This window comes from Labrus mixtus, chromosome 4, assembly GCF_963584025.1.
Source record: "Labrus mixtus chromosome 4, fLabMix1.1, whole genome shotgun sequence".
Taxonomy (NCBI): domain Eukaryota; kingdom Metazoa; phylum Chordata; class Actinopteri; order Labriformes; family Labridae; genus Labrus; species Labrus mixtus.
In genome coordinates, this window is record NC_083615.1 from 10,491,384 (window position 1) to 10,508,096 (window position 16,713).

Consider the following 16,713-nt stretch of genomic DNA (forward strand, 5'->3'; position numbering starts at 1 on the left):
AATTTTGCAGGTATTTTTTTCTCTATAGAAATAAATGAAAGACTCATGGATCGACTATTTCAATAAATCTGGGGAAATAGTGATTGAGATATTTCACAAAAAAACAATTGTGGCAATCTCATGGCTGCACTGAAGAGTTAGTGACACAACGGATTCATCATCTGGGTACAAGGATTGTCTAATCATGACATCATGATGGACAGTAGTACATTGAGTTGTTTGGACCAATTTTTTGTACCAAACCATGTTTCATTCTTACATCCACACAGAGCTTGATTAAAAAAACGACGAAGTGAATGATTCAGTTGGACAGATCATTGCAATAACTAACACATGAAAAATCAAGATCGAGCTAGAGCTATAAAGTTTTATTTGTCATTTGTCAAATTTGAATGGCAAAGTATGAAAGCATTTGTGAGAATGTCAAATTCCCCAAATTAAAATAGTACAGAAATGAATGCAGTGTGATTCTGAATGTTGGTTTTACTGGTTATTTCAACAATCTGGAGAACAAATCCATAGGCACAGTGGGACTGTAGAGCATGTGTGCCTTTGTGCATGTTTGTTTTCATAATTACATATATGGCAATTCAAAGGGACTTCTCTTCTTGTTAAGGCTGTTTGTGCATTCAGTCTTTTCTGGACATTTCTGAAAGAGTTTAAAGTGTATCTACGGCAACTTCACAATTGTCTATTAGGGTACCTATACTTACAGCATGGAGGGTAATTGGAAAATAAAGACTTATACTTATGATCACTTTTGAACAACTCCATGCTCCTGTTCACGCTGACAGAAAATAATCTTTCTCCACAGAGATATCTTTGACCGCACAGTGAATCCTGCAGACCAATTAGAGTAATTTGAAGAGCGGATGATCCCTGAAAATGTAATGAAAAAACTGTCATGCAGCACAAAAATATTGCAAGCTAATGCCTTTTTATCAATTTAAACTCTCGGCTAAAGTAAAACTGACTTCTACTTGTTGCTCTGCTTCACCAGCCACAATTACAATGATATGTGTGGTCATTAACAGTGAATATAGGACAGGCAGTGAAGTGGACTCCCTGTGGGTCCTGGCATCTGTTGCAGAGGGTCCAGCACTGCCATGGAAAATTGAACATTTAGGAGCCAGCTGGAGGACCAGTCTGCCCTGCTGTGCCACCACTACTCAGGTGCTCACTGGCTCTACGCCACCACCAGCCAGAAGCCACTGGACCAAAGAAGGCCAGATGGTGCCCTTGCCAACCTACGAGAAGCCCACTGTCCACTGGCCATGTCCCCCCCACTGCCCTCGCATTCAACTCAGGGATGAGTTTTGGAGTCATGATAACCTGAGGTAAAAAGTTTTTCAGGGAATGGAGGGACAGAAAAAGCTCAAGTGAGCGAAGAGAGTGTGTTGGAATACAAAACGGGCCCCATTACATTGTGTGTTTGTTAATGTAAGCAGCTGCAAGATAGAGTCAGAGAATCAGAGACCGCTCCACAGGGAAATAAAGCCATCTCCAGGCTGAACTCATTTGTCCGTGCCTGTGAACTGATAGATAATTATATTAGGAGCTTTAAGTGCTCTTCTGCGATACAAGTATTACTAGCATCTCCAGAGGCACAGAACAAAGTAGGGAGGAGAGGAATCTGTGTGCTACAACCGGGGTAGTCATCGCTCTGCATCCAAATATGTGGATGTTCAAGTGTAGTCAACACAAGGGGCCTCATTTAAAACCCGAATCATCGCACAACGTTATTAGTATTGGATCTATGGAAGCCACAAATCTGATTTTATGTATTCAATTTACAGAATCAATCATGCCTGCTGTATCATATTACACAAGGCAGAGTCTGATAGTGGGAGGCCAGAAGTATGGTCTCAGAAGTTGGCAATACATATTGAAAAACACTTTAACCTTAAACCAATGTTGAATATAAAGCACTAGAAGAACTGTGACCTTCAAACGTGTTCTTCCATCCAATCTAGACTTTATCACCCACCATCAGGGGTGTGTCCAGAGCGGTGGCAAGGGCCCACCTAGTAATGTAATTGGCCACCCCATGTGCCACCCCAAAAATCCTAAACTGTGATTGGCTATTTGCCCTGTCAGAGGCAGGACTTATGTTTGAACTAACTTTTTTATCCAAAGGCTGCTAGTTTTCTTTACATATCAATGGATCATGTCTTCCTTCTTATGTACTTAAAATTTTAAATATGTAAAAGTGTGAACATCTACTTCACAAGACAGGTGCATAGAAAATGAATGCACATCGACTTACTTGCAATGACTCCAATGAACTGCAATGTGTCGGGAACAAAACATTACAAGTTACATTGTGCAGAAGATTGCACACACTTTTTTAAACATCGTTCTTCTATTTGCGTCTTTAAAAGGCAAGCTAATGTTGCTCTTATCTCGTGTTGTATATGATTGGTGAAGTTAGAAAGGGTAAATAATTGATATCTATTTGTGTGAGTTTATTCACGCATCACACTTCAGGCAAAAGTCTGTAAGCGCCCCTGCCCACCATGACTATTCTTTTGTTTTACATAAAGTAGGCCCACAAGGCATATACTCCTTACTTTATACTCAGCACTGTAGACAGTATGGTAATGATGCATCGACTGCTACGTTTTTTTCTCTACAAACTTTCAAACCTTTGTTTTTGTGTGAACTACATCTAAAGATTGTGTGTGATTGACTTAGAAGGAAACAAGTAAAGAAAATTGAATGCATATTGGCCTTGAAGAGCAAAATGAGTAAGATGCTGTTGACAAAGCATCATCAACTCTACAGCCACTTAAACATGAATAGTAACATAGCTACAGAGTGACAGATGAGTGACGATTTCAAGGTCAGAACTACTTTGGAAAACCTTCAGTTGGAAATTAATTGTTGTCTTTTAATTGAGACTTTGTTTTGAATCGGCAGGTTCAAGGATGAAGGTTGACTTTTTGTGTACATGTTTTATGTGCAAGTTTTGAAAATGACAGATGCAGGGAGAAGGACTGTTTTCTACTAGTACAGCTGTGCTAGTGCTTGTATGGGCACTGCATTTATTAAGTTACATTGTAGGTGTGACCCGTGAAAACTATGCATGCAGATTAATGACACCCAATGACAACACTTAAATGTAAATGGAAATACTTTATTTCACTATTACACAATAACAAGCTTGGAAAGGAAAATTACAAAAAAGAGAAATGGAACAAAATTCTACAAAGCACCACATAATATAGACGACTCATAAATGTGGCAACTGAACCTTATGCTAACTGCCTTTACTCTATCTAAAGAATCATCGTCATCATAACCGAGAATTTAGAAATCAGCAAAAATATTTGGACATCAAGCACAGTCATGCCAGTAATAGTAATATCTTACAGATTCATGTAGCGATGTTTCGGAGTGGGGGAGCTGTGATCCTTAAAGGGTCACTTTTAAGAGGTGAGACAGAACAAAGAGAGAGTGGGTTTGAGGGAACTGTAGTCCCGTCATCTGTTTGGTATGACATACGTTTGCATTTGGTATAAAGAGGAGTTGAGGAGGCAGACGCGGGTCACAGATTATTTGCAGAACCACTCGTAATGCTAAAAGAGGTATCAGATGGGTGGGGTTTACTTTTACAAGAGCTAAAAATCAGCAGAAAGTACCTGAAAGTGAAATTTATACAGTTTTCTGTATGCTATCATATATGAATTTTCCTGATTTGTAACCCCCATCCATCCGCATCAGCAGGCTAAAACCCAACAATGCAAACACTCTCTGACCAGCGCCTGTAAGGAGGAGAGTGAGAAGACATAGGGGTGTTGTTACTTTTTTTTACATGGAGAACACTGTACAGGTGCCTTCAGATCTGCCGGGACTAAAGGCACATGGGGTCCACTGAGCAACAGATGTGTCCATTCTGGAAAGGAGAAAAAAAAAAGAGAAAGCAAAGAATGGATTATCATCACATTAAGACCTCCCCGAAACTCTTTTTGAAGCTCAGCTGATAGTGTTTTCCAAATGGCGGCAACGCTTCAGCAGACAGACTCAGTTTGGCATTTGGAATTCCACTGGGTGTCATTTCGCCACAAACTGATCCAAGATGGTGACAGTCTTCTGAGAATACAAATGTAAATGCTCCCTGAGTCATTTCACTTTAAGCTTAGGGGACTGATAAACTTTAAAGGTTTGAAGGCCCAGCACTGTCGGAGCTAAATCACCTCTATCACACCAGAATGCCAGGAAACATACTGTTCTGCAGCACACTGGTTAAAAAAGTTGAATTCCAAAATGTGTTTGAATTCTTTTTGAAATCTTCGATAGAAAGCAAGGAGAATATTTATCAGTCCGTCCACCGAGTACAGCCGCTAACACTTCCTGTCAGACAGGCTGAAAGAAAATACCTCATTCTAAAAGACTGAGGCGAGGGAGTGAGTCTTGGTGGATTAGCGCTAAAGCTGAAGCAACAATTTATACGCACATTTGGTAATGAAGTGGATATTTGCCTGCATAGTTTAATTTCTCAGTTGTTGTTCTTTGGCATGAGTCTTAAAACAAAAAGTGTTGAGAGCAGCTTTTTTTCCCATCTGATTAACTTCAACCAATTACACAAGTCTTTGGGATAAACCAGTGGTTCTCAACTGGTGGGTTGGGACCCAAAAGTGGGTCGTGGAGCTGTTTTCAGTGGGTCTATAAAGCACTTTTTAAAACATGTTGGTTTTGTTCTGTCATAGGTTTTGTACTGTCTGATACCTAAACTGCACCATCGTTTATTAAACAAATCTCATTGGCTGAGAAATATCTTAAATGTGGGTTTGCGATTTCTTATGGAGGTGTTGGTGGTGGGTCCTGAGGTTCGACCAGTTGATAACCGCTGGGATAGACTATCTGAGGTAAGTATGTTGTTTGCACAGACATGGCCACAGACCAGGAGATCAGGGTCTGACTGATGTTTCATCACTGCAGCTCTCTTATTTCACATTTTGTTTTCAGAAAATGAATAGTTCTACAATGTTGGGAATGCACTTGCCAACAGTTTGATGAGAAGATTTATAAAACTCTCATACATGTAAATAAAACATGAAGCAACACCCATTAGCTATCTAGCTAGGCAACTTTATTTATCCCAAAGGGCAACTCGGTTTTACAGTCCCCCCAGTTGTTTGCTAAACATAACTACTGGAATCAGGGCTCTTTTCACTGTGAGGTAGTCAGCAGAGAAACAAGGAAGACAATGATTCCAATCGAGTAATTCAGTTAACATATAGTTGTCATGAAGGCAACGAGATAACGTGTTATTTAGTTGTTGGCATGCTAATGTACATTTGGACAGAGCCAGGCTAGCGGTTTCCCTGTGTTTGATGCTAATCTAACCAAACTAGCTGCTGGTTGTAGTTTCATATATTGCAGACAGATTTGTAAGAAATGTCAATCTTCTTACGCAACTCTCTGCAAGAAAGTGTTGTAGAGAATGTTAAACTTGAGAGAATTCAAAGCAATCTGCTGTACTGGTTAATATAAATGTAAAAAAAAACATCTACAGTATGACACCCTTTAATATTAAATACAGACATACGTAAATAAAGCTCTCAAATGTGACGTATTGTATTTGTAACACCATTCTCAACGTGTGTTATAACAAAAACTACTTCAAAGTATAAAAATCGATTTGTTTTTTTTCCTGGGAGGAGTACATATCATGTAGTGCTGTTTTCATTTTGGGTTACTTAAAGTGTTGGAATTAATTCCATATTAGTCAGCTTCTCTAATTTTGTCTCTTCAATTTCTGCTTTCAAACGAAGGGGAAACTCGTCTTTTTCCATGTGCTTACGGTTTGTTTACAGATGAACATCCTCATTCATAACGGCTTACATTAACACTTGCAGACATATATACCACCATATGTAACAAATACAACCATAAGGTGTTGAAGATGCACAAGTGTGTTCACAATACTAAGTCTGTACTGTACCACAGTGTGCAGCTTTTTTTTCCCTGACAAAGGGTTTGCAATTTCCAAACCATTTTTCTCTGGTGTCTCGTCGTCCTCTGAACCCTGCAAAAAGAGTAATTTACTATTTGGAGGCTGCTGGCGGGTTTTGGCACCTTACCTTGCACTGGCACAGGGTGCACTCGGTGCCATGTTTAATCCAGGATGACCCGCTGAAGCGTGAGATGTTGTGCTCGTCCGTGCACGTCTTGGTGATGTCGTTGCGGATAGTGTCAGCCTGGCAGGGATCGGTGACACAGCGGGGACAGCACTCGCCCTCGGGCACCACGGTAAACTCGCAGTCCACGGGTGGGCAAGGCAGAGGCCAGCAGTCAACCTGCCCCTGCTGAGGAGGAGGAGGAGAAATATGATTTTAGAGAAGATAGAAGAAATTCAGAATAATCCCTGCAAAGGCACTTTTATATTTTCCAGGCTCTAAACAAGTTATTCATGCAAATATTTCTCCTGACGCTGTGTATTTGCATGCTACAGGGAGTGTCTCCCCTTGATGACAAAAAAAGCTGTTAAGGTACTTAGAAAATACAGATGAGCAGAGCAATCTTCCAACACAGTCAGCAGTTTTTATTTAAGACTGTGGAGGTAAATGCTCCAGCTTTTTAATTGACTTGTTCTAGCCCCCCTTTTTTATTGTTGTTCTCCTATTAATCTCTAACTTTCAGGACACAAAGCCTTATTGGATTTGTCTTGCTTTCATTTTCTTTTGGCCTCAGCTAACAGCTGAAATATATATTTTCTACGCCCTCTACACATCAGTTTGCTGTATCAATCTGGCACTGACCCACTTATGTTTATGTGGTCCTCCTGTCTGCTTCACATCTACTTGGGAAATTAAATTTGAGCTCAGACTGCGTATGTTAAACCACGCCAAAGGTATACACACACATAAAGTTACCAGAGGCTTGAGGCAAGAGTCCCACCGGGGATATTTAATATCACTGAGAATCGTCTGGCTCAGCATTTCATGGGTATGTTGTAGTAAATTAGTCCGGCTATAAAGCACAGGCTCATGCCGGCTAATGCCCACCCCCATCCTCCGTGCAGAGTGTAAACATAGTGGGAATCTTTGCCTTCAGCGGTGTGGGAGGGATTGAACGTCACCTCAGGTATGCCATCCCAAGCTGCGATAAGGGACACTGTCATTTTTGTCTTTTTATGCAGATCTGGCCTATGATCACAAGGGAGGAAGAGACCTTGTATTTGCCTTTTTTCACATAGAGCAGTGTGGTGCGGAGACAAGATCAACCTTAAGCGGAAGCCGGCCTTTCATTTCTCTTAGTGATATTTCAGTGAGTTATTATTTTAATCTGGCTTTGCATTCAGATTTCATGCTATCTCACAGCAATTTAATCTTTCTGCTTTTTACACAGACAGATGTAAGGGTTCACCACGTACGAGACTGCATGTCACATAATGCCTCCAGGAGATTAAAACCAGTGACATTTATCTTTGCCCGGGAATTAGCCTGCAGCAATCATGCCTTTTCTTTTATGCATCTCGACCTGCAGCACAACCTATGGCTGAGGAAAATCCATGCCTTTTTTTTGATCTTCTGCAGTGCAAGAAGATAGCGAATCACAAGTGGCCGATGTGTGCACATTCAGCAAGGGACACACTCTTGATTTCAGATGATTGCACGGGTTACAGGGAGGAGAGGAGGAGGATTCACATCTCGGCCTTGGGAGAATGTTTCGCCCATCTGGCTGCTGTCACTGTGTATTTTAAGGCCCCTGCTGAGCCTGGACAGCCATGGCTCTGCTAAGTGTTGCAGCATTCAAGGTTCATTTCACGTCCCTGTCACGCTACTGGAGCCTCTGTACTGTGTCTCTCAGCAGCTGCACCCCCTCCTCACCCTTTCAAGTGCTGCTCTTTGTACTGTGAGGCTGGTGGTCCATTGCCTTTCTTGAATGTCTCTGCATCTCTGCATTGACATTGTTTTATGTCTGTCTTTGTATGTATGGACGTATGAGAGCACGAGGCTGTCTTGCTGTGGTGACTGGTCTGCCTTCATTCTCCAACATGAGTACACGTGTTTACATGTGTATCTATGTTCATACCAGTGTTTGTTTGCTGTATATATATGTGCTTGGTGTGCTCTGGGATCTCCAATGTGTTTGTGTCTGTTTGTGTCAACATCTATAAGTGCCGACAATCTGAAAGAGAGTGAAGCCAAGAAAACCCATTTTCAGCCGACTGTGCCTCCCTGCTGCCTCTCAGCTGAGCGCTGATTTTCAAGCTCTCCCATAATGGCTCACTGCAAGAAATCCAAAAAGCAGCCAGCCCTCTGGTCCGCGCATCAGGACGGCATTACAATGGAAGAAGGAGAGGAGGGGAGGGGGAAATGGCATTGCTGTTTCTACTTAGACCATAAATCTGACAAACTGGAACCAACTTATATTAGCTACAAGTAGGGCTGATCTTTAAAAGCAAAAAAAAAAACAAAAAAAAAAAAAAACGGGCAGCGAAGAAGAAAAATGAGTTGTAAAGTGCTCGTCTGGGACCCACATCGAGGATGATTTGTGAGTCACTGAACAGACGGAGTGACACTGGTGTGGGTGTGTAGCACAGCTGAGTGTGGGTGAGACGAGACGGTAGGGGAGAATGTAAAGCATGACATTTACATTTAATATGCACGGTGCTATGTGGGGAGAGGGGACCCACAAATAGGATTTATTGTTTTCGCACGTTTATAGAGAAAACACTCATGAGATGCCTGCCTGTTGTTTGAACAGCAGAAGAGTGTAAAGCTGGGGAAAAGGTCGACAACGCAGGAGATAAATAAAATGTGCCTCACTGTGAAAGATTTATGCAGGGGGCGCGATGTTATTTTGTTTTGTATGAGGAATAGGATTGCATGTAGAGGACACTCAACACACGTGCTACAAAAACTAATCAATCAACACAAGAACGCACTCTGCGCAAACTTTCCAAAGCACACAAAGACGATGCACAAGTATTAAACCCTCCCACGCACAGTTTCTCCTGATCCAACCTTGGAAGTATCCTTCAGTAAAAATGTATAATTCTATCACAGCAGACAACTGTGCTGAGGGTCCTTGAATCCTTTAAAATCTCACTAATCGCTCCCTCCCTTCTTTCTTTCAGGGCATGAAAAGCAATCTTCATTTGCTCCTCTCCTATTCACCTCTTAATCACTCCTCCTCTCCTGTCACAAAACTTGTCTCCTTGACTTTCTCTACAGAGCACATCTCATTCATGCGCATTTCCATGGAGACCGGAGTTTTTGTTACATGCCTTGTGTGGGCACAGCATTGAATGCACATGCTGTTTTAACTCTCACTGCGAGCAGCTCTGGGTAAAAAGAAGCATTTGCCGAATTGTACGCAATGTACTACGATGTTCTTGCGTCTATACTCACCAGGCACTGGCACTGCTGGCAGTTCTCCACCCACGTGTCCCCGCTGCCGTAGGTGAGCAGGCCGTTCTGGTGCAGGCACTGGCTGCTCAGACGGGGGTCGCACTCGGGGCAGCAGAAGAGGTCAGCGTTGGGGTTGTCGCAGTCGCAAACCATCCTGCGGCACATCACCTGGCCAGCCTGAGCCGGGAACACAGACACACACATCACGAGGACAATAAAAAAAAACATTAAACACAGGCATGAATACATAGAGAGGCATGCACAGACAAAGGCCATTAGTCTGACAGGATCATTAACCATTAAGATAATAAATAATGAAATAATGGCTGCATATAAAGGCCCTGGAAACTGTTTAGAAGCTGCAGTTTGTGGTTGTTCAGTCTCAGCTTCAAATGCAGATATATTTCATTCATTTTAATGCAAAAGTTCTTCTCTTCAGGAGTTTCTATTGATCTGTGTTCGAAGACATGCTAGTCGAGTGTCACATTGTCTTGTTGATTTAAGTTACAGGAAGAGCTGTAAACTCAACTCATTTTGTTTTGTTGTCACATCTCTTTGTCACAAACTTCTCTCCCCTCCAGCAAAGCCACTTTAATTTGAAACTGCCGAAGTCATGAAGGAAATGAATAAAGTATTTTTTTATTGGAGATACAATGTTTGCGTGTAAAATGAAATATAAAAAATACATTTATCAATGATCAACACAAGCTTGAACTATATTTTCACAAGTGATCGGTATATTTTATTTATTCTCTTTTGAGCGAAAGTAGAAGTTGTTTTTCCTCCATTTTCTGTTTTATGCCACTTTATATCTTTGAGTGAGACAAATCATTACTTTGGTATGAAACAGCATAGACCTTGATAAATACCCTTTTTTTTAACTTTCTTTTCTGACACCCAGAAAATTCAAGAAATGACCTGTGTTTGAGTGCATTTTATGCTTTCATGAGGTATTTTGAAGGAGAGAGATGACAATTAATCAGAGGAAAAGAGACAGAAATGAAATGTAATGGCTGGAATTCCTCTAAATCTTTTATGCATTTTTAATTACAATGATTATCTCTTCAATGTTAAATTCTGCGACAAACTTTTAATGATCTGGTTTTTATGCACCCCTGTCACTACTTTAGCCAAGACATTTAACCATCCATCCTCCTGGGAGCTCCTGAGCCCCCTCGTCTTGAAGGTTCCTCTGGATGGTTTGGGGGGACGGCCTGCTGCTATGGACCCCCCCTCTGAACCCAACTGTTAAAACTATTAATAACAGCCTTACATCTATTATCATTATTATAAATATTAAAGTGACTCTAAGAGCTGCTCAACTTCAACCTCTATTATTAACATAATCAGTCCTCCCTGTTTCATCATCATTACAGTAGCTAGTGTTAATATTAGACTGATTAGTCTTTTATTATATTTAGTTGTTACTGCTTATTCTACACTTACTTTTGCGGTTTCTACTGCATTCAAGCTATACATCTATCTACATTGTTGTTATTGTTGTAGCTCTATTAGTCTTTATCCATCTCCATCTTTCTGCATCTCCCTCTATCCGACTTTCCAAACCTAACACACTTTTGTCAGACGGCTGTTCAACATGAGTCTGGTTCTGCCTCTTAAAGGCAGTTAACTTTGCTAATTGTTGCTCATGATGGATTAATGTTGGGTCTAAATATATGTTATCCATGACCATATGTTTTATTAGATTTGAAGCTAGCTACTGGCGGCTCCCTTAATGTATTTACTATATGTATATATACAGTAGGGCAGCAGTAGTTCAGTCTGTAGGGACTTGAGTTGGGAACCGGAGGGTCACTGGTTCACGTCCCAGTGTGTGGTGTGAGGCTGGAGAGGTACCAGGAGTGATGCAGAGGTGCCCTTGAGCAAGGCACCAAACCCCTAACGGCTCAGGCGCGCTCCTTGTGTAGCAGCCCACTCTGACATCTCTCCATTAATGCATGTCCATGTGTGTGCATGTGTGCATTTCAGACCTATGTGTGTGAGAAGCATGTTTCTCAATAAACCTGAATTTCTCTCAGTGATTAATACATATGAACAAAAAAATATATAAAAAAAAATAAATTGAGTATTTTTAAAACTGAAAAATTACAACATGATTATAACAGATAATAAAATATTTTCTTTAAAGCGGCCTCATTTAGGATTCTGGACCACTCCTATTTCTAGAGAGTGCATCTATACTTAGAGTATCTGCAAATTGATTTATTCTTTTCTGCCAATCAAATCAAAGCACTTTAATTTCTTAAATGTTTCAGGAATTAGAGACCCCGCCAGCAGATGCACTGATGCAGTAAACCCCACCCATCTGCTGCTCCCAGCAGAGTGAAACAATGAACTATTTGCATATTGCATGACCTCAGTCTGGCCACATCCCAGTCAGTGTCTCTCCTGTGCTGTTTGACCTTGGTTCTCCTTCCATCAGTTAGCCTGCAGCTCTCCATCTAATATCCAGCTGTGTCCACCCACCTCCAAAACAATAACATGTTTACTCCTTCGCTCCCTCCGACGCTCGACGCGACTAATTTTGACAGGCAGCCCCTCAATCTCTCAAATCAATTAATACGAGTCATTTAATTAGGGAGCCATTTCTGCCCTGGTCCTTTGTAATCAAATGAATAATTTGCTGTTTGATCATTCACTACCGACACTAATCCACCATAATCACCTTCCACTACCGCCAGACACTTGGCATTAGGTTGAGTGAAACGCTGAATTGCTAAGTATGACTGGTCCGTGACCTCATAATCGTCAAGAAAAATGTGTTTGGGATGATGGACTGAGTTTTCTGGATCAAGTATTCCCAGATGCCTCGTCACTGTTGTCAAAAATCAATCAAAACAACGACATCAAAAGCTTGAGTCACTTGGGTAGACCTTTAAATATCACTGCATACAGCTCACACACTTTAATTAAATTGCTCATCACAAAGGCATCACTGTCATTTTCGTCCACACTGTCGCATCAGGTCCCCCCCCCCCCCCCCCCCCCCCACCAGTGTTTCCATCTTCTCTCACGTTTTCTCTCTTACTTAGTCCAGACATTTTCCTACACTGTTCACTTTTTTGGGTGCTGTAGGAGGAGGGTGACAGATCAGGGTGGTGTTTCAACTGGAGCTGAATTTGATTAGTCTTGTGGAAATGAAGCATACCACTGTGCTCTAATATTTCTGAAAATGACTTGGCCCTGAGGGGTCACTAAGGCCTGTCACATCAGAAAGCGGCAGAGTGAAATTCTCCATTGTTTCGCTGTAATTACAAACCCTACCAGAAGCCAGTTTAGAAGAAATCGTGCTTGCTCATTAACAAAAAGAACATTTCAAGATTTAAATGATGCATAAATGACACACAGCACCATTTTCAAATAGAATAGGTTTTGTTTTCCAGAATAAATGAATGCGTTTATGAGTAAATTAACAGCCAAAGGGGGATAGTTTTCAGTTTTCAAAGTGCAACAAGCCCCTTCTAATCCCTTCTTGATACCTTTTCTTAAAGCTCCTGTGAGATAATTTCAGTATGTGTCGACTCTGGCACCCCATGTTGGAAAATGCAGTATCTCTTGTCTCCCTTGTATCCATCTACCGCTCCTTTTTTCCTCTCTCTTTCCTGTATATTTCTCCTCTTTTTGTCTCTTTGCTCTCTGCGTCCATCTGCCTCAGTTTCTCACCTGACAGGAGCACACTGAGCACCGATCGCTGTCCAGCACCCAGATCTGCCCGCTGTGCTTGACCTTGTTGTCATGGATACAGTCTCCCGTGCAGTTGTGCCCGTGGGGGCATCGGCAGTCATAGCCTCCGTCCAAGTTGAAGCACACTGTGTCGTTGGCACAGGTGTTCCTCCCCGTCTTGCATTCATTAATATCTGCAGGGAGCACAGAAGAGATGGCATCATGCATATGCTCAGGGAAAGGTTACACAGTTTCTGCATGGCTTTTTCGAAATCTGATTTTTTTTCTCATTACAAGCCCAAAACCTTTACATATGTGACATAGTGACAAGGTAAAAGGAGCATGTCCTGTCACAGAACGGTTCAAAGATCAACAATGTAACAATAAGAAACCACATTGACCTGCTCTCTGCAGCCGCAAAAATGGAAACACAATCGTCTCAGAGCTTGCAACGAGGCTCTGAGATGCAGCGAGACAGATTGTGGGAAACATAAAGTACACAACCGTAATATATCCCAGAAACCTACTTCTGGTCAAATTATAACTTTTCTTTGTGAAACCCAGACAGGTTCGGCTTTCTGAAAGTGCCTTTAATGTGTTTTTTTTCCCAGCTCTAACTGACAGCTAAGATGGGGTCAACGAGTGGAGCAGCGCTGGCACTATTGTTACAGGCAATGCTTCCATGTTTCTGTAGATTGAGGGTTTCTATTTTGACAGCTGACACTTTACCTGGCAGGCTGTATCAGAGAGAATGTTCCAGAAGACGAACAAGCCGCAGATCAGCAAAGTGACATTTTGAAGAAGAAAACAGACTGATGATGACGCACCAAGCCAATCAAACTGTTACACACACAAGTGGAAACATCTTATAAAACTAAAATGTTCAGAGAGTTTCTGATTAGGGGTGACCGCTTGTTTAAAAGGCTGTACTCCTTGGCAGTCTTTGCTTATTTCTTTCCACATTGAACCTCTAAATCCTGAAGCTGGAGACCCAAGGGAAGGACCCTAACATGTGTGAAGGGACTGAGATTGAAAATAACAAATTAACAAATTGCTTATTTCACTAATGGGACACTACGGAGAAATAAGAGTCGAATAAAATAACACTATTTTTTCAATGCTGAATGGTATCAACCACAGTTGAGACTTCCTTTAAATCTCAAAGATCTTATAGGGAAAACTATACACTGTATAGGACATGCACGTAGTCTGTGTGATGTCGTCTGTTGATTTTTGAAGAAGTGTTATGAAGCCCAGCATTGGACGTCACTATTTTGGAAATGCTGACTCCAACTAACCACAAGCTAATCCAGAAGCAGGCAAAGAGGTCGAGTAAAAGTGGGCATGATGAATATCTTGGTCACTGAAACACGACCATGATTCTTATCGGCAGTAGCTCAGTCTGTAGGGATTTGGGCTGGGAACCAGAGAGTCGGCGGTATAAGTCCCGGAGTGGACCAAATCTGGAAGTTAGGTCTGGTAGCTGGAGAGGTGCCAGATCACATCCTGCAGAGCACTGCCGAGGTTCCCCTGAGCAAGGCACTGAAGCCCCCCTCCACCATCAGCTCAGGAGCACTCTGGCATCTCTCCATTAGTGCATCCTGTTTGTGCATGTGTATATTTCAGCCTATGGGTGTGTTGCATGACTTACACACTGTAAAAACAGAAATTTCCCCTTGCAGGGATCAATAAAGTAAATCTTAATCTTGAGGAACTGCAGTCTTTTTGCCCTTCGTTTTTAAACACTGTAGCGGCAGCTTGTGTTCAACACGTATTGAGAGTAATATATATTTCATACTTTAAAGACAAAATTTCCAATTTTTACAATCAAGTATTCTGTAGTTATCATGATTTAAGGTTTAAAATAATACCTCAGAATGTGAAACATTAACTGAAGTGTTGCATATGTCAAAAGCCTCCACATCGCCAAATGTGAATTCTGCACACACACGATGTTGTTTTATTAATGTGATCGCCACCAAAAACTCTGATGGGAAATTGCCTTTTTTATGCACTGTATGTCATTAGTGTGCTTTTAGTGAGAGAAAACAAAAGTGACCAACTTACCTATACACGATTCCCCGTTGGCAGAAAACAAGCCGTTGTCATGGTAGCCGTCGCGACACTCACAGTGGTACCAGCCGGGCAAGTTGACACAAGTGGATTTACTATCACACTCAACAAAGCCGTCCGCACACTCGTCAATATCTGCAGAGAAGACGAGGACGAGAAGAGAAGAGCAATTAGACATTAATCCACGGTCGCTATCATGTTGGTTTAAGATATTCTTTAATGTGAATGCTCTATTGAGCTCCATTCTTGCCCAGTAGGCATTTTCAGCATTGACTGATTCATAATTGATAGGACAATGTGTTGAGGATTTGAGTAAATCTCGTCTGTAGGCTTTATTGATCAGGAATAGTTGCATATCCAGAGAAGGACATTTGTATCAATAAAAGAAAGCAGGGGATGAATGGATGCAACATTACAAGCCTTTTCTTTAAAGCTAGAGGTTTAACAACTATTTCTTTTGAAATGTCAGTATCTATCTCGCAGTCTGATCTTCCCAACACATAATTAAATAGATAAATAATTGAACTTTGCCTGACACGTGAGTTTCTTTCCACAAGGTGACGTGAAAAGCTCTGAGACGGGCTTTGACGCACCTTCAATGGCAGCCTGTGGGCGGCTGTCAATAAATGGAGCTGAAGTTTGTTCTCACAGAGCTCCACTTAGAAATATCCTTGACTCTGCCCCCTCCTCCTGCTCTTGTCTTTAACAAAAGACTCCGATTACTCGCTGTGACTTTCTCCTCCCTGTATTATCTGTTTCTCTCCCTGTCACTCTCTATAAGGCTTATTTTTAATCAACGTTTCCCTGTTTCTCCAGCTTCTCTTTCTGTTTACAACGGGCAAACATTCGACCTTATTACTTTCAAACAACAAACTTTTCTACAAACATGAGCCTTGAACAAATCCAATATCATTTTCTATAACAATTCACACTCAAAGTGGCAGATTTTTCTGATATTTCAGCTAACATCTAATTAAACTAAGGGCCAGGAAATACAGACTGTTATTACACAGTAGGGCTTAATATGTTAGGCCCAGACACGCACCGTGATTAAAAGTGTCTGCATTGCCACTGATGGCTTTTTCACGATTGTGCATGATGCATGATGCTCCGTACTCATTATGAAAATGGCAGTGTGCTGTGTGTGACCTTCTCCGCCACTGCCTTGCAACAGTATCCCCCATAGAGCGACAGACAGCCGGGCTCATGGTCCCCCACCGCCCAGCCGGTAATGGGATTAAGATCTATTGGCTAATGAGCCCTCAGCTTTTAATAGAATTTCTGCAGCAGATTAACCGTTGATCAAATGTCCCGCAGATTAGGGCTTTATCTATTTAAAAATTCCCCACATCTGTCTAAGACGCGGGGTTGCTAAAAATAAAATCAAAATACAGCATATTCTCCCCCACCTTTTTTTTTGGTTCCCCATATTTGCTCTTTTCCAGCATGGCAGACTCAAAAGCACAAGCTCACATTTCACTAATTGCGCAAGTTTGCTGTGAGCAAAGCACCTCATTTTCACCTCTAAGGACAGCAATACTGGGTTAAAAGACGCTGCTTAAAAATCAGGAGTCTAATACAAAGAGCATAACTG

The 16,713-nt window shown here is 41.6% G+C and overlaps 1 protein-coding gene across 1 annotated transcript in view; it reads right to left on the reverse strand.

Annotated features, from left to right (window-relative positions):
- Positions 1–3,115: 3,115 nt before the first annotated feature.
- Positions 3,116–16,713, reverse strand: part of nell2a (neural EGFL like 2a) — an 88,460-nt gene continuing 74,862 nt past the window's right edge. The window contains exons 16-20 of the mRNA XM_061035816.1: positions 15,114–15,254; positions 13,047–13,240; positions 9,363–9,539; positions 6,087–6,311; positions 3,116–3,895 (exon numbers count right to left, since the gene is read on the reverse strand). Of these exons, the coding sequence (XP_060891799.1) occupies positions 3,854–3,895; positions 6,087–6,311; positions 9,363–9,539; positions 13,047–13,240; positions 15,114–15,254 (779 nt within the window). The 3' untranslated portion in view covers positions 3,116–3,853. The remainder of the gene's footprint in view (positions 3,896–6,086; positions 6,312–9,362; positions 9,540–13,046; positions 13,241–15,113; positions 15,255–16,713) is intronic.